The following is a 19152-nucleotide window of genomic DNA, read 5'->3' as shown; positions in this document are numbered from 1 at the left end:
TTCCTCTGTGTTCCCCATCTCTACACCTGCTTGCCTCTCCTCTGCCTTTTCTTCAAGATGTTAAAAACTCGCAATAAAAAACAAATACAAAATGCTGTAATTAATAGCCAATTCCAAGCCAACCCAGCATCTCTACTAATAAACCTCAATACTTGCAAAAAGAACAATAAATTCTGCCCCTCTCTGGTTCTGAGGTGGTCTCTTTTATATAGTCTGTGTGTGTATGTATGTGGCTAAGTGTGTCTACATATATATATATTTTCCTTTATTTCCCATCCAGGGAGGGGCAGAATAATGAACTGCGTGCGTCAGGGAAGATGAATCTGAGATACTAGGGAGCAGTGCAGTAAAAAGATTAAAGTGTTATTATTGTTGGGTTTTTTTCCCCCATGGTCCATTGTGACAGCTCGACCGTCATCTGTAAAAAATGTCTCAGCGAGAGATAATCATCGGAAACTCAATAAAGCGTCAGGGGGAGCCTCAGCCCCTATCAATCACTAGGTGCCTGGAAAATTTCAGCTCTCTGTCTCCCTTCCTGCTATCCATATAAATGTCTCTAATATATTTTGTGTGGTGTGTGGGACCCATCCCTGATTTGGAACTTTTGATGAAAAAATATTTATACACAAAATATGTAAATCAGTTAAAAATCGTAAGACTAGTTCTTTGCCACCCAATCCTATTTTTTCTTATTTTTACAAATACATCGAATTTGTTCTGTTTAATAAAACATGTCAACTAGTCTATCTCTCTCTCCTAGGACACAGATAGATATATATACACACACACACACATACAGAGTTTGGAGGGCTAAAAGGATAGAAATAATCAACCTAACTGGCTGATTCATTTAATCATGTAGTTGGCCAAAATGTATCCTGGTAACTCTATGGTGGCCAGAACCAGAACTATGGAGAAACGACATGTAGAAACATTGGCCCTGGAGTGTGACAAGGCTCTGAGTGAGCCTGGACAAGGATGAGGAAGGGGCTGTGACATTATTAAAAATAATAAATTGCCCACACAGCTTTTGGCCTGGCAGATTCCCAAGCCTTTGGACAAGCCAGAGATCTGAGCTGACTAAGCTGGGGGCACATGCAGGCTGATATGGTTGTTGGGTCTTATACAAGAGCAGGAGATAGTTCTGCTGGCATTTGACATCCTCACTCTGCCTCAGTTTCCTTTATTATAGGGTTACTACCTATATTATAGGGTTACTGTGAATACAAAGTAAGTATCAATCAATATTATCTGCTACCCTTGCAGCTATCATCATCGTCATCTCATTATCACCTCCCTGTTTCTCTATCCTGAAAGGCATCAATTCCTGCAGTGCCCTCTCCTTTAGGACCTTCAAGGCTTTTCTCTGTCTAAAGGATAAAGTCCAAGAGTCTTGATCTGGCCGTACTCTACTAATGTTGCATCTTTATTGCTCATTACTCTCTAAGATGAATCTTCTGCTGTGTGCATGCTTCACCCTAACATGTTCACCTACCAGCGTGAAACATAATTTTTCTGTTTCTCATATCTGAGTGGTTTTTTTGTTTTTTGAGACAGGGTTTTGCTCTATCACCCAGGCTGGAGTGCAGTGGCGTGACCATGGCTTACTACAGCCTTGACTTCCTGGGCTCAGGCAATCCTCCTGTCTCAGTAGCTGGGACCAATCCTCCTGAGTAGCTGGGACCACAGGCACATACCTGGCTAATTAAAAAAAAATATATTGGGCAGGGCATGGTGGCTCATTACCCTGACACTTTGGGAGGCCGAGGCAGGCAGATCGCCTGAGCTCAGGAGTTCAAGACCAGACTGGGCAACATGGTGAAACCCCATGTCTACTAAAATACAAAAAAGTTGCCGGGCATGGTGGCACACGCCTGTAATCCCAACTACTCAGGAGGTTGAGGCATGGGAACTGCTTGAACACAGGAGGCGGAGGTTGCAGTGAGCTGAGATCATGCCACTGTACTCCAGCCTGGGGGGCACAGCAAGACTCTATCTCAAAAATAAAATAAAAATAAAATAAAATAAAATAAAATAAAATAAAAGTTGTGTAGAGACGAGGTCTCACAATGTTGCCCAGGCTGGTCTTGAACTCCTGGGTTCGAGCAATCCTTCTGCTTCAGCCTCCCAAAGTCTTGGGATTTATAGGCATGAGCCACCACATTCGACCACTCTGTATGTTTTGAATATAGCACACCCCTTCTCTACTCACATTCAATTGCACCCACCTGTCAACCCTCCATACAGCTGTCCAAAACCTTCCGATACTTTGAGGCTCAAATGTCATTTTATTTCCTTGACGTCTTCAGCCAGAGATTCTCTTCTCTAAGCTCTGACGGTCCTTGCTATCTGTACCTCTGACTGGACCCTTTGTCAAATACTGTCTTGGTAATATCTTTTTATTATTACTAATTACTGTTCTTGCAAGCACCTTATATTTGCATAATGCCTTGTATTTTCTCAAGCGCTTTCATATGTCCTCCAATTTGGGCCTTACAATAAGCCTATGGTGTAGGAAATATTATTCTCTATAGATGAGAAAATCAAGCTCAGAGAGCAAAAAAGAATTGCCAAGGTCACACAATTAGGTAATGGCTAAGCCATTCCTTGGACTCTAAATACTATTTGGCTCTTTGAGGGTAATAGTTTGCTACCAGAGAAAAGCGTTTGGAAGGCTGTGTCAAAGACTGACATTCCGTTAAGAGTATAATGAGGAGGAGGATGTAGAAACAGAGGTTTACATTCACAGAATTTCTTCTATGTTCTAGGGTTTAGGTTAGGGGTAAATGTACCATACTACCTCTAAGTCTCCCAATAACCTTTCTTTTACAAATAAGGAGACAGTGCCTCTGGCAGGTATAGAAAATCACTCCAGGTGTCAGAGTTATTAAGTGTTCTGCACACATATAATACCATAGCTTAAACACACAGCCTCTCTAGGAGTGAAGCTTAAAGTGGCAAAATAAGATCTCTAGTAGGGAGGTGAAGGCCCAGACGAGTTTTTTAAGCAGTTCAAGCACAAGACCACAACTAATACCTGTAGTCTAGATCATGTTTTCCAAAGGGTAGGAGCCTATTAGAAATGCAAAACCTCAGGTCCCACCCCAGACATACTCAATCAGAATCTGAGGGCAGAGGGTCCAGGAACCTGTGTTAACAAGCTCTCTAGGGGATTCTTATTTCCTTGGGAGCCTTATTATTCTCAGCTGAGTTTTTGCTCTCCAAGGGCATGCATTCTCTCTGCTATGCTTGGGTTAGGCTGGGCACACAGTGGGTGCTGGGTAGTTAACTTATACTGAGTAAAAAAGATAGTCAGATGAGACCATCCTTGGCATGTACTGGGGAGGGGGAGAAATATTATACAGAGCAGTTCCATTACCGCCAGCAGGGAGTCCTAGCCATCTCCTGAACTCCAGGGCACTTGTCCACTGGTTTGTGATGTGCCGGCTTGCACCGTCCTGTCGCCCATCTGAAGACACAGAGATGGGGAGGTCAGCTGGAGCAGGCCAGGCCCTGCAGACCCTGGAGCTGTAGGAAGGGGGCACTCAGGCTGGTGGGGTTGGTCCAGGTCCTCTACCCCCAGAAGGGCCCTATGCCAACCCAGCTTCTGCCCCACTCATCTTTATTCAGCTGCCACTTGGAGCTGAGAAGAGAAGCTGATTTATAGCCCGCTCTGGCTGCATTTCTGCCGTGTTTTATTGTTTTAATTGTACATATGAGAGGCACTCAAAATGCTTGCTTGCATTTCTGACAGCCCCAGACACTCAATGTTTATAACAGTTAATTATAAGCAGCCAGCAGCATCCCGGGCTGGGCGACTTGTTTACTGTTACCACTAATTTATTACCTCCTCCATCTGAGGATTAGGGCCCCCACCCATCAGCCAGCCACAAGTGGAACACTCCTGGAGTGGGTATGGGTAGTGCTCAAGGCACTGAAAGGAATGTGGTCGAGATCAGGGAATAGGTTGGCAGAGGAACAGCCAGGATCCTCATACTTCTCTCCACATTTATTCCATCTCACAGACATTCTAAGCTGTGCCCTCTGCTTTTTTCTTTTTCCCCGTCATTTTCATCCTCCAAAGCCCAATTCAAATCCCACTTCTTTTAAGAATATTACGTTGGGTGCAGTGGCTTACGCCTGTAATCCCAGCACTTTGGGAGGCTGAGGCAGGTGGATCACCTGAGGTCTGGAGTAAGAGTCCAGCCTGGCCAACATGGTGAAACTCCATCTCTACTAAAAATACTAGTAAAATAAAAATAAAAATAAAAATTAGCCGGGCGTGGTGGTGGTACCTATAATCCCAGCTACTTGGGAGGCTGAGGCAGGAGAATCACTTGAACCCAGGAGGCAGAGGTTACAATGAGCCAAGATCGTGCCATTGCACTCCAGTCTGGGCAATAAGAGCGAAACTCTGTCTCAAAAACAAAAAAACAAAACAAAACAAAAGAACATTACTTGCTCTGATAGTGAGCCTAGAGCTTCAAGAACATTAGAAATCACACGGCGGCATTGGAGGCCAGATAATCCAATGACCCATGGCAAGAATCCCCTTTACAGAATCCATGATGGGCAGACATCTCAGCTGTTAGTACCCCTTGAGTGGTAAGTTGCTCAATACCTCCCAGGCAGGCTTCCTGCTTTACACTTTGCTAAAACCCACCTCCATAGAGAAATTCTGCATTAAATGTCACTGTGCTTTAAATATATATACGATTATCTCTAATCATTCTAACAACCCTATAAGATGGGTATTGTTATTACTACGTTACAGATGAGAAAACTGAAATTCAGAGACTTTAAGTCACTTACTCAAGATCACACATCTAGTCAGTAACAGAGCTTACATGAATCATTCAGATATCTGGTACTGAAGCCCAAACTTTCTCTAGGACACCAATGTGCCTCTGAAGATGCCACTCTGAGGGCTGGAGAGAAACGAAAGAATAACCAGGCCAACAAGATTTCCATACCAAGCACCCTTGGGTTACCTGAACCAGTAAGACTGCCCTCTACCCAGAAACACCAACGTTGACAAAAGTGGACCCAGCTGAGTAGGCTTCTTGCTAAAGAACAATGCTCACATGACACAGAGAAGAGTGAAACTAGGAATGGTATAACCAATGACAAAGTCTCAGCAAGGATGGCAAAGAAGTTTCTTTCCTCCCTAGGCTGTGTCTGTTCTCAGCAGGTAAAACGGACACAAAGCATCTTTGATACCTTTTAGTTTTCTTGCCTGGATCCTCTTTCCTGCTCACACCTTAAATGCGGGTATCCTGAGTAAAGGACTTGTTCTCCTACCACCCCCTCACTTTAAATACTTTCATTGGGCAATTTCGGTCACATCCATTGTTTTAACTCCCAAGCAAATGGAAAATACTCCTAAATCCCTATCTCCTGCCAAACTACTCCTTTGAGCTCTCCAGACCCACATATCTAACTATTCACTCAAACTAGAAACTGAGGTGTCACCATGCATACCACCTTTTCCATCAATTCTCACAATCCACTGAGTACTCAATCTTCTAATATTCTGCTAACATCTATTTACTGTATTCCCGAAGATCACCTTTAGGAATCTCCAGATATTTTAAATGTATTTTTGGAGGACAGGAGCATAGCTTCTTATCAGATTCCCAAAGGAGTCCATTATCCCTAAAAAGTTAAGAACCATTGATAATCTTTCCCCTCCAATTCCTCCTCCACCCTGTCAGAATGGTCCATCTAAAATGCAACTGTGAATTCGACATTGTCCTGCTTAAAATCCTTTAACGGCCTTCAGAATAGAGAATGAGCTCCCTAGAACTGCCTTACAAGGTCCTTCCCATGTGTAACCTTCTTCACTCTCTGGCCTTATTTCTTGTTGTTCTCCTCAATCCTGCAGCAGATGATTCCACCTGCTGTCATTCCCTAACCCCCACCCAACGCCTCTGCATACACTGTTCCCTCTGTCTGGAAGGTCCATCCCTCTTAGCGTTCCTGGCAATCTCCAACTCATCCTTAAGACCCAATTCAAGGTCACTTACCCTGTGACACTTCCCAGACACCAGTCTGCTCACTTCTCAGGTGGAGCTCACCACTACTTACATCAGTGCTGCCTACATATTTGTGCAGCTACCATTGCATTTATCACTCTGCATTGTGATTTCTTGTTTACAGGCTTGTCTCTGTAAATGACTGGGAGCACTGTTGAGGGGCTAGACTATGTATAATCATTTATATAATCCCAGCAACTGGCAGAGTGCCTGACATTCAGTAAGAACACGCTGAATTATACATAAATGAATCTAATAAGCAATTACAACTGTAGAGCACTTTACAATCCACACATCACATATTTTATCTCTTGATATTCACAACAATACTAATATGGAAGAAAAGGAATGTATCATTGGAGGTTAGAGAGGTCTTTCCAAAGCCACAAACTATACCTTTCTTCAGTACTAACTGCAGGCCAAGGGCCACAGAAATATCCATTAGAAATTTAGTGAACTTCTTGGACTTAGCACTGACTCCATAGTCTACTATAATAGTGAAGGACTGTCCAACTTTCATGAGCTTGTGACCTTCCTGTGAATTTGCCTAGACACACTCGAGGGAAAGGGAATTACAGCTCTTGTTCTACTCTACCTTCTTTACCCATCCCTACAAGTCAGGTAATTTTTCATGAAAAAGTCAATCCAATACAAAAATAAGAGAACTACAGGATTCTTTTGTTTGTATTTCATCCATGAGAATGAGTCAGAGCTGGGTATGGTGTCTTGCATACAATTGGCAGTCAATATATATTGGCTGAATGGCTAAAAAAATGAGGTTTCCTTAAACAGAAAAAAGGAAGACATGGTTAAGAAGAAGCTAAAGGCTGAGGCTGATGAGAGAGAAGAGCCCTGAGATGATTCTAAAGGACTATCACCTATCCAGGTCCAAGTCAGAACGTTCAGTGCACCAAGTTGGACAGCAGAGCACATCTAAACCGATACACCCAGGAAAATAAAGCCAGCTGCCAGAAAACTGTGGCAGACAAAAGTAACCTAGAATTAAAAAAAAAAAAAAAAAAGGTGGAGAGGTAGATCTTGCAAGCCACAGTGAGTTTATCAATGATTCCTGACAAACTTCTAGGATGTTATTATTTTTTTTAACAGTTGGCTGTTTTTGTTTTTGTTTTGAGACAGGGTCTTGCTCTGTCACCCAGGCTGGAGTGCAGTGGCGTGATCTCAGCTCACTACAACCTCTGATTCCTGGGTTCAAGTGATTCTTGTGCCTCAGCCTCCTGAGTAGCTGGGACTACAGGCATGCACCACCACACCTGGCTAAGTTTTGTATTTTTAGTAGAAATGGGGTTTTCCCATGTTGGCCAGGCTGGTCTCGAACTCCTAGCCTCATGTGATCTGCTTGCCTCGGCCTCCCAAAGTGCTGGGACTACAAGCGTGAACCACGGTGCCCAGCATTTTGTAACAGTTCTTAAATGCTTGGGTAATTACTGGGTACCAGTATGGGTTCCCTAAGAACAATAAATCAACATGCCAGAATAACCTGATTTCCTTTTCTGGAAAGGGTTATTAGACAAGAAAATAAGACAAATGCTAGAAACATTTTAATTTTAGCAAGAAATCTGGGGAAAAAGCTCTTAAAATTTTGTGAACAAAGCAGAGGAACAGAGGATGGAAAAGAATGAAAGTTGATAGAAATACACCTGAGAATGCTGAATAATGCATAAAAATTATCTTGACCATGTGCTCTAGGATTCTGTATTTAATAAAGTCCTTATAAACATTTTAATCCAAGTAAGAGCATGATGGCAGGGGATCTTGTCTGTCTAACTCATCAGTGCTTAAAACACTACCGGGTACACAGGAATGTGATCAATAAATACTTTTGAATAAATAAGTGAATCCACAGAAAGCCTACTACTAAATTTGCAGATCATATGAAATAAGAAAAGATGGTTAATATTTTAATTTGTTATTTCATAAGGGGACATGATAGCCTTTTCAAATATTTTTGTTGTCTATCTCTCCCTATCTACCTACCTACCCAGAATGTAGGCTGTCTGGCATAAGAATTAAAAACAATCCAGAGGTTGACCAGGAAAAAGAAAAGAAAAGAAAAGAAGAAAGAAAAAAAAACTAAGAAAAATAAATTATGTAATCTTGAACTAGGAATGCAAAAAAAAAATCATGTAGAGCAGGGTTGGCAAACTACAGCCTCTGGGCCAAATCCAGCAGGCTGTGTGTTTTTGTAAATAACATTTTCTTGAAACATAGCCACACCAATTTGTTTACTGTTTATGGCTGCTTTTGTATCACAATGGTCAAGGTAGGTAGTCACAACTGAGATCAACTGGCCTACAAAGCTTAAATGTTTACTATCTGGCTCTTTCTAGAAAGTTTGCTGACTACTGATCTAGAACATTGAATGTGAGTATCACCCTGGAGGTTACCATTAAAACACAAAGCTATAAAACATGAATGTGGCCGGGCGCGGTGGCTCATGCCTGTAATCCCAGCACTTTGGGAGGCCGAGGCAAGCAGATCACAAGGCCAGGAGATCGAGACCATTCTGGCTAACACAGTGAAACCCCGTCTCTACTAAAAATACAAAAAATTAGCCAGGCGTGGTGGTGGGCACCTGTAGTCCCAGCTACTGGGTAGGCTGAGGCAGGAGAATGGTGTGAACCCAGGAGGTGGAGCTTGCAGTGAGCCAAGATGGTGCCACTGCACTCCATCCAGCCTGGGCGACAGAGCGAGACTCCGTCTCAAAAAAGCAAAACAAAACAAAACGAAACATGAATGTACGTCGTGGAGACCAGTGTGACAGCAGAAGTTGGACTAGATAGATGGCTTCATAGCTTTGAGATTCTGTGAAATAAAAAAAACGTTTAATGAGCCCTGCTAGAATCCTGACAGCAGATGAGAAGGCACTCGAAAGAATCCCCTCCTGTCTACCTGGCCCTGCCCTCTCAACAAATGCTCCACCTTGCTTTTTAGTGAGAGCACCTGTATTAGTTCATTTTCACACTGCTGATAAAGACATACCTGAAACTGGGAACAAAAAGAGGTTTAATTGGACTTACAGTCCTACATGGTCGGGGAGGCCTCAGAATCATGGCAGAAGGTAAAAGGCACTTCTTACATGGCAGCAGCAGGAGAAAAATGAGGATGAAGCAAAAGGGGGAAACCCCTAACAAACCCATCAGATCTCAAGAGACTTATTCACTATCACAAGAATAGCATGGGAAAGACTGGCCCCCATGTTTCAATTACCTCCCACTAGATCCCTCCCACAACACATGGGAATTCTGGGAGATACAATTCAAGTTGAGATGTGAATAGAGACAAAGCCAAACCATATCAGCACCTAAACTGAAGACAGAGCTGAGCACTGCAATGCTGTGCCTGAATGAGAAGAGGATAGCCCATAAGCTGAGTCCCCACATATCAGGCTGCAAATAGAGGGGAAGGTGGTACTCATGAAATTCTCTGTTTAAAACATAAACACAATTCCTCCAGCTCAGTGGGGAATCCAAGGACACAAAGATTGTGGCCTGCACATGAGGAGGAAAGAAAGGACATATGGGTAGATGAGAGTTCAAATAACCATACAAAAGGCCAAGATCTAGAGAACATTCAAAAGAGCAGCTGAGGGCAGGTTGCAACTATTGTCAAGGACAGGGAAGCCTTTGTGGAGGATCTAGCCTTAGCAATGGAACCTTAAGAGAAGGACTAGGTTTAGAGAGGTGAAAGGGAAGGAAGAGGGTAACTTCACACTTTACCCGGGCAACAATGCCTTAATGCTCTTGGATACTCCTCTCATGCCACTGATTTGAGAAAACTTCTTCCTGGGGCAGCAACAACACCGCTACTCTGAGTTACCACATACCATGTCAGTCTCGCAGCCTTACAGCTCTGAAGGCTGAGCACACTGCTCCCCTTGGCTGAACTTCCCCCTAGGTCAATGTTCTGGCTCTCGGTTAGTCAGAGAGGCTGTCTGTCCTCCTGGCATCACTGCTAACACTAAAGCAGCCACTGCTCAGCCACCCTGTTGCTGGCAATCTCAGAGGGATCTCAGCCTCTGTGAATGATCCAGGACAAGGGGAAAGCAGTGGGGACAGTCTGGATAAACAAAAGCTCAAATGTAAAATACTCATTTCTGACTGCAGCCAAAGCAACCAGCTTTTTTTCAACCCCCACTTTGGATGAAGTACTCACCAGACACAACATAGACTGACCTGCTGAGGTACCCTCCAACAGACACATGATCAAGCCCTAGTGCAAACCCAAACACCCACCTTGCACATTCAGTCTCCAAGACTCACCCCACAGCCTCTTCATTCTGAAGTTCTAACCACCACCAACACAACATCCCAGACATCCCAGAGAAGGCACTGATGATGACCTCATTTTATAAGGATAGACATCAGAGCACAGAGAAGGTCCACTATTTCTCCTAGATCATAGAGCAAGCTAAGGGGACAGTCCCAGAGACAGGATTGCATTTTACATTTATGAGGGGGGAAAAGCAGTATTCAGAGTAGTATTATTTAGGGACTTGTGAGGCTGAGGAATCCAGTAAGGCTGTTGTTTAGTTCTGGGGCAGGAATGGGGCAAGGTAAGTCTGCAGGAAAAAGGAGAGGAACAAATCCACATTCCACGCAGTTGCCTTAATTATTTTACTGAAAGGTGCTCCGTTGTCCACTCGTCTGCAGCTCTACAGGCTGAAGCACTTTCAGGAAAACATCAGTTGAAATGTACTTCCTACCCCCAATTAGGTCATGAAATCAGGCCTCTATTTCTTTCCCCAAGACTTCTTCTGAAGTGACATAAAGTTAAAGCCAAGGGACTGTGAAAAGCAGCTGTTCCAAGCCCTTTGAGTTCATGAGTCCACAGAGGTAAAGAACATGCAGGCTTTCACTCTGAGTTGCTGGTACAGCTGACACCACAGAGCAAGACTGCATGAAAGACACAAGAGGAGAGCTCTCGGAGAAGCAGGACAGCCCACACTTACCTTCCAAAGAATGGATTCCCTGTTCCTTGGCAGTCTTGTAAACACTGCTGAAATCATCTCCAAGGTTTGGATCAGCCCCGGCAGCAAGCAGGACCTGGACCACACTAGAAGAAAACACAAAGACAGAAGTGTCAAAAGCAAGAAAGGCCCAGGAGGTACACACCCAGATCTGGAAGCATGTTTGGGGACTCATGTGAGTGATACAGTGGAAAAAAAAAACCATGAACTCTGGGAGTATAAAAGACAAGGATAGGAAAGGCAGGAATAGGAAATTTTAGCTGGATGCAGTGACTAATGACTGTAATCCCAGCACTTTGGGAGGCCAAGATGGGAGGATTACTTGAGTCCAGGAGTTCAAGACCAGTTTGGGCAACATAGTGAAACTCATTTAAAAAAAAAAAAAAAAAGGCAGCAGCCTCTGAAACTTACCAGCTGAGAAGCCTGGGACAAGTTACTTAACACCTTTCTAAGGCCCAGTTTCCACAATTATAAAATACAAACTGTTTATCCAACAATTACTTATCAAATGCCTACCATGTTCTAGTCCCTGTTCTAGCTGCTGAGGTCTGTGACCTCAAGGAGCTAGGGCCAGTCTGCTGAGAAAACCAATAATTAAGTATAAAGTTACAGCTCAAAGTGTGATGAAGGTTACTACAGGAGAAACGTGCAGCAGAACAAGAAACAGGATCAAGAAAACCCTTACGACACCAGCAAGATGGCAGAACAGGACTCCCCAGCACTTGCTCCCCAGCAGAAATATCAATTTGAACTATTATCCACATGCAAAAATACCTTCACAAGAGCTAAGTAAACCAAATGAGAGATTACAGCACCTGGGCGTAGCACAGGGGTAAAGAAAAGATTACCTACAGAGAGTAGGAAGATAGTTTCCCCTTACCCATGTCACCCCTCCCCCAACTCCAGGTGGTACACATGAAGAGAGTTACATTCATGGGGGCAGGAGAGGGAAGTGAGGGCTCGACTTTGCCTTGGACCCTGAATCCAGGCCCACCCCAGTAAAACTCAGTGCCTGGAAGGCTCCCAAACTCCTGGTTGATACCCTCAGACTAAGCCTCTAGGCCTCCCTGGTGCCAGGCCATACCCCACAGCCCCAGGCTCCAGATCTGCCTCCTAGCCAGACCGATCTTAGCCGCCCCAGACTCTGGCCCTAGTGCCAGGCCAGCCCCAGCAGTCATGGGCTCTGGGCCCACCCTAACACGAGCCCAGCCCCTACAGTCTCAGGCTTCAGGCCCGCCTTGCAGATTCAATCTCTAGGCCCATCCTAGAGCCAGGGTAGCCTTGGTGGCCCAGGGCTCTAGATTTCCCCCAGAACTGCCTGGGGCATGTATCTAGGCTTCAGGTCTGCCCTAGCACCAGGTTGGCCTGACAGCCTTAGTTATCAGGCCTATACCAGCAGATCCAGCCTCCAGGTCCACCCCAGGCTCCAGCCCAGCCCACAGCCAAGTTAGTCCACACAGCCCAGAGCTTTAGGCCTGCCCTAGCACCAGGTCAGTACCCCTGGCCTCAGGCACTGGGCCAACACCTGCAGACACAGGCTCTAGGCCTGCTCGGTTTCACACCAGTCCCTGTGGCCCCACATTCCAGGCCAGCTCTAGCAGCCCCCAGGCCCATCCCAGTAGACCCAGTACTGAGCTGGCTCCCACAAATCCAGACTCCAGGATAGCCCCCATGGACCCAGGTCACAGGCTAGCCCTCACAGACCTACACCCTCTGGGGCAGTACCTGTATATTCAGGCTCTAGACCATCACCCACAGACCCAGGCTCCGTGCCTGCCCAGGAACAGGCCAGCCCAGGCTCCAGGCCAGTCCCCATGCCACAGACTTCAGTGAACCCAAAGTCTAGGCCTGCTCCAGCAGATCTAAGATCCAGACCCACTCCGATAGATGCCAGTAACAGCCTGGCCCCCATGGACTGAGACTCCAGGACCATCCCTATATACCCACATTCCAGGCCAGCCCTTGTGGACCCAGGGCCCAGGCCAATTCCCATAAACTAAGGCTCCAGGTCTGCTCCAGTACCAGATCAACCCCTGTGGACTCAGGCTCCAGGCCCATCCACTTGGACGCAGGTGCCAGGTCAATCCCAATGACTAACCATTACCTGCAGATTCAGGCTCAAGGCCTATCCCATCACAAGGTCAGTCCCTGTGCACTTAGGCTTCGGGCTGGCCCCCACAGATACAGGCTCTAGGCCCACCCCAATGGTCCCAATCAACAGGTCCACTCCAATGGCACCAGGCTCCAAGCTCAACCCTAAGGACCAAGGCACCGGGCCAACTCACCTGCTGACCTAGGCACCAGGCCAGCCTGCCTGAGTGCCAAGCTCATTCATGAACCACACCAAGCTCATTCATGAACCACACAAGACAGCCTGTCCCGAATCTCTGGACAGGCTGAATCTCTTTCCCAGGCAAAGCCAATCTGCAAAGACTAGAGTAAGTCCCTACTTTTTCACATGTTCAGACACCAAAGCATGGCCACAAGAATCAAGAACAATCAGGGAAACTTGATCCCACCCAAATAACAAAATGAAGGATCAGTAACCAACCCTAAAGAAATGGATATTCATGACCTGCCTCACAAATAATTCAAAATAATTGTTTTAAAAAAGTTTAGCAAACATTAAGAAAATATAGAGAAACAATTTAACAATATCAGGAAAACAATAAATATTCCAAACAAATTTAAGAGATTGAAATTATGTTTTTAAAAAACATCAAAAGAAATCCTGGAGCTGAAAAATATAATGAATCAAATGAAACTGCAATGTAGAGCATGAACAGCAGAACTGATCAAGCAGAAGACAGAATATGTGAACTCAAAAATGAGCTATTTGAAAATAGGAAGACGAGGCCGGGCGTGGTGGCTCAAGCCTGTAATCCCAGCACTTTGGGAGGCCGAGGCGGGTGGATCACGAGGTCAGGAGATCAAGACCATCCTGGTTAACATGGTGAAACCCCATCTCTACTAAAAATACAAAAAACTAGCCGGGCTTGGTGGCCGGCGCCTGTAGTCCCAGCTACTCGGAGGCTGAGGCGGGAGAATGGCGTGAACCCGGGAGGTGGAGCTTGCAGTGAGCCAAGATCGCGCCACTGCACTCCAGCCTGGGCGACACAGCAAGACTCCGTCTCAAAAAAAAAAAAAAAAAAAAGAAAATAGGAAGACGAATGGCTTCCAATAAGATTCAGTCCAAATAAGACTACACCAAGACATATTATAATCAAACTATCAAAAATTAAAGACAAAGAAGGATTCTGAAAGCAGTGAGAGCAAAAAAGCAAGTAATACATAAGGGACTTCCAATAAGGCTGACAGTGGATTTCACACTATAAACCTTATAGGCCAGGAGAGAACAGGATGATAGATTCAAAATGTTGAATGAAAAAAAACCCTGTCAACTAAGAAGACTATAACCAGCAAAACTATTCTTCAGAAATCAAGGAAAGATAAAGACTTTCCCAGAGAAATAAAAGCTGAGGGAGTTTATCACCACGAGACCTGTCTTATATTTCTTAGACAGGTCTGATGGTGATAAATTTGTAAGAAATGCTAAAGAGAGTGCTTCATGTTGAAAGAAAAGGATGCTAATTAGCAACACAAAAACACCGAAGTATAAAACTCACTGGAAGCCTGAGAAACATGCTGAAACCCCATCTCTACCAAAAACAGACAAATACAAACATCAGCCAGGCATGGTGTTAACATGCCAGTAGTCTCAGCTACTTGGGAGGCTGAGGTAGGAAAATCACTTGAGCTTGAGGGGCAGAGATTATAGTGAGCTAAGATCAACCACTGCACTCCAGCCTGGGTGACAGAGTGAGACTCTATCTCAAAACAAACAAACAAAACACCCGAAAAACCTCACTGGTAATGGTAAGCACATAGTCAAATTCAGAATACTATGATACTGTAAATGGTGGTAAGTAGATCACTTTTATCTTTAGTATTAAGGTCAAAATACAAAACTGCTAAAAATAATAATAGCTACAATAATTTGTTAAGGGATATATAATACAAAATATGTAAATTGTGACACTAAAAATACAGAATATGCTTGTGGCGGGTGTGGAATAAGTGTAAAGTAACCACAAAACAAAGCCTAAAGTAGATTCATAAAAGGTAAAAAGTAAGGAATATAAGTATACTACTAAAGAAAATCACCTAAAGGGGGCAGTTCCAAGATGGCTGAATAGGAAGAGCTCCAGCCTCCAGCTCCCAGCATGAGCGACACAGAAGACGGGTGATTTCTACATTTCCAACTGAGGTACCGGGTTCATCTCACTGGGGAGTGTCAGAGAGTGGGTGCAGGACAGTGGGTGCAGCCCAACAAGCGAGAGCCCAAGGCACTGCCTCAACCAGGAGGCGCAAGGGGGAAGGAAATTCCCTTTCCTAGACAAGGGAAACTGTGACACACAACACCTGGAAAATTGGGTCACTGCCACCCTAATACTGTGCTTTACAAAGGGTCTTAGCAAACGGCACACCAGGAGATTATATCCTGCGCCTGGCTCGGAGGGTCCCACGTCCATGGAGCCTCCCTCATTGCTAGCACAGCAGTCTGAGATCTAACTGCAAGGCGGCAGCAAGGCTGGGGGAGGGGCGCCCACCATTGCTGAGGCTTAGGTAAGTAAACAAAGCCCCCGGGAAGCTCGAACTGGGTGGAGCCCACCGCAGCTCAAGGAGGCCTGCCTGCCTCTGTAGACTCCACCTCTGGGGACAGGGCATAGGCAAACAAAAGGCAGCAGAAACCTCTGCAGATGTAAATGTCTCTGTCTGACAGCTTTGAAGAGAGTAGTGGTTCTCCCAGCATGGAGTTTGAGATCTGATAACAGACAGACTGCCTGCTCAAATAGGTCCCTGATCCCCAAGTAGCCTAACTGGGAGACATCCCCCACTAGGGGCAGACTGACACCTCACACCTCACACCTCACACAGCCAGGTACACCTCTGAGACAAAGCTATCAGAGGAACGATCAGACAGCAACATTAGCCATTCAGCAATATTCACTTTTCTGCAGCCTCCGCTGCTGATACCCAGACAAACAGGGTCTGCAGTGAACCTCAAGCAAACTCCAACAGACCTGCAGCTGAGGGTCCTGACTGTTAGAAGGAAAACTAACAAACAGAAAGGACATCTATACCTAAACCCCATCTGTATGTCACCATCATCAAAGACCACAGGTAGATAAAACCACAAAGATGGGGAAAAAGCAGTGCAGAAAAGTTGGAAATTCTAAAAATCAGAGCGCCTCTCCTCTCCCCTTCCAAAGGAATGCAGCTCCTCGCCAGCAACGAAACAAAGCTGCTTGGAGAATGACTTTGACGAGCTGAGAGAAGAAGGCTTCAGACAATCAAACTTCTCTGAGCTAAACGAGGAAGCACCAACCCAGCACAAAGAAGCTAAAAACTTTGAAAAAAGATTTGATGAATGGCTAACTAGAATAACCAATGTAGGGAAGTCCTTAAAAGACCTGATAGAGATGAAAACCATGACACGAGAACTACGTGACAAATGCATAAGCTTTAGTAACCAACTTGATCAACTGGAAGAAAGGGTATCAGTAATTGAAGATCAAATGAATGAAATGAAGCGAGAAGAGAAGTTTAAAGAAAAAAGAGTAAAAAGAAATGAACAAAGCCTCCAAGAAATATGGGACTATGTGAAAAGACCAAATCTACGTCTGATTGGTGTAGGTGAAAGTGACGGGAGAATGTAACCAATTTGGAAAACACTCTGCAGGATATTATCCAGGAGAACTTCCCCAACCTAGCAAGGCAGGCCAACATTCAAATTCAGGAAATACAGAGAACGCCACAAAGATACTCCTCGAGAAGAGCAGCAGATTGACCAAAGCTGAAATGAAGGAAAAAATGTTAAGGGCAGCCAGAGAGAAAGGTCGGGTTACCCACAAAGGGAAGCCCATCAGACTAACAGCAGATCTCTCAGCAGAAACTCTACAAGCCAGAAGAGAGTGGGGGCCAATATTCAACATTCTTAAAGAAAAGAATTTTCAACCCAGAATTTCATATCTAGCCAAACTAAGTTTCACAAGTGAAGGAGAAATAAAATCCTTTACAGACAAGCAAATGCTGAGAGATTTTGTCACCACCAGGCCTGCCCTACGAGAGCTCCTGAAGGAAGCACTAAACATGGAAAGGAACAACCGGTACCAGCCACTGCAAAAACATGCCAAAATGTAAAGACCATCGATGCTAGGAAGAAACTGCATCAACTAACGAGCAAAATAACCAGCTAACGTCATAATGACAGGATCAAGTTCACACATAACAATATTAACCTTAAATGTAAACGGGCTAAATGCTCCAATTAAAAGACAGAGACTGGCAAATTGGATAAAGAGTCAAGACCCATCAGTTTGCAGTATCCAGGAGACCCATCTCATGTGCAGACACACACATAGGCTCAAAATAAAGGGATGGAGGAAGATCTACCAAGCAAATGGAAAACAAAAATAGGCAGGGGATGCAATCCTAGTCTCTGATAAAACAGACTTTAAACCAACAAAGATCAAAAGAGACAAGGCCATTACATAATGGTAAAGGGATCAATTCAACAAGAAGAGCTAACTATCCTAAATATATATGCACCCAATACAGGAGCACCCAGATGCATAAAGCAATTCCTTAGAGACTTACAAAGAGACTTAGACTCCCACACAATAATAATGGGAGACTTTAACACTCCCTGTCAACATTAGACAGATCAACGAGACAGAAAGTTAACAAGGATATCCAGGAATTGAACTCAATTCTGCACCAACTGGACCTAATAGACATCTACAGAACTCTCCACCCCAAATCAACAGAATATACACTCTTCTGAGCATCACATCGCACTTATTCCAAAATTGACCACATAGTTGGAAGTAAAGCACTCCTCAGCAAATGTAAGAGAACAGAAATTATAACAAACTGTCTCTCAGACCACAGGGCAATCAAACTAGAACTCAGGATTAAGAAACAAAATCAAAACCACTCAACTACATGGAAACTGAACAACCTGCTCCTGAATGGCTACTGGGTACATAACGAAATGAAGGCAGAAATAAAGATGTTCTTTGAAACCAATGAGAACAAAGATACAACATACCAGAATCTCAGGGACACATTTAAAGCAGTGTGTAGAGGGAAATTTATAGCACTAAGTGGCCACAAGAGAAAGCAGGAAAGATCTAAAATTGACACCCTAACATTACAATTAAAAGAACTAGAGAAGCAAGAGCAAACACATTCAAAAGCTAGCGGAAGGCAAGAAATAACCAAGATCAGATCAGAACTGAAGGAGCTAGAGACACAAAAAATCCTTCAAAAAAATCAATGCATCCAGGAGCTGGTTTTTTGAATAGATCAACAAAACTGACAGACCGCTAGCAAGACTAATAAAGAAGAGAAGAGAGAAGAATCAAATAGACGCAATAAAAAATGATAAAGGGTATCACCATCGACCCCACAGAAATACAAACTACCATCAGGGAATACTATAAACAACTCTACGCAAATAAACTAGAAACCCTAGAAGAAATGGATAAATTCCTGGACACATACACTCTCCCAAGACTAAACCAGGAGAAGTTGAATCCCTGAATAGACCAGTAACAGGCTCTGAAATTGAGGCAATAATTAATAGCCTACCACCTAAAAAAAGTCCAGGACCAGATGAATTCACAGCCGAATTCTACCAGAGGTACAAGGAGGAGTTGGTACCATTCCTTCTGAAACTATTCCAATCAATAGAAAAAGAAGGAATCCTCCCTAACTCATTTTATGAGGCCAACATCATCCTGATACCAAAGCCTGGCAGAGACACAACAAAAAAGGAGAATTGTGGACCAATATCCCTGATGAACACTGATGCAAAAATCCTCAGTAAAATACTGGCAAACCGAATCCAGCAGCACATCAAAAACCTTATCCACCACGATCAAGTGGGCTTCATCCCTGTGATGCAAGGCTGGTTCAATATACACAAAACAATAAACGTAATCCAGCATATAAACAGAACCAAAGACAAAAACCACATGATTATCTCAACAGATGCAGAAAAGACCTTTGACAAAATTCAACAGCCCTTCATGCTAAAAACGCTCAATAAATTCGGTATTGACG

General features: G+C 44.2%; 1 protein-coding gene across 3 annotated transcripts in view; it reads right to left on the bottom strand.

Moving 5' to 3' along the window:
- Positions 1–19152, bottom strand: part of CLPB (ClpB homolog, mitochondrial AAA ATPase chaperonin) — a 148163-nt gene that overhangs the window by 77295 nt on the left and 51716 nt on the right. For 2 of the 3 annotated variants that reach the window (XM_010366886.2, XM_030917466.1), the window contains exons 4-5: positions 11005–11108; positions 3380–3469 (exon numbers count right to left, since the gene is read on the bottom strand). In XM_010366886.2, coding sequence (XP_010365188.1) covers positions 3380–3469; positions 11005–11108 — 194 coding nt within the window. The remainder of the gene's footprint in view (positions 1–3379; positions 3470–11004; positions 11109–19152) is intronic. The other variant, XM_010366887.2, reaches the window with a different exon arrangement.

This window comes from Rhinopithecus roxellana, chromosome 15 (assembly GCF_007565055.1).
Source record: "Rhinopithecus roxellana isolate Shanxi Qingling chromosome 15, ASM756505v1, whole genome shotgun sequence".
NCBI lineage: Eukaryota > Metazoa > Chordata > Mammalia > Primates > Cercopithecidae > Rhinopithecus > Rhinopithecus roxellana.
This window is presented reverse-complemented; position numbering and strand designations above follow the sequence as displayed.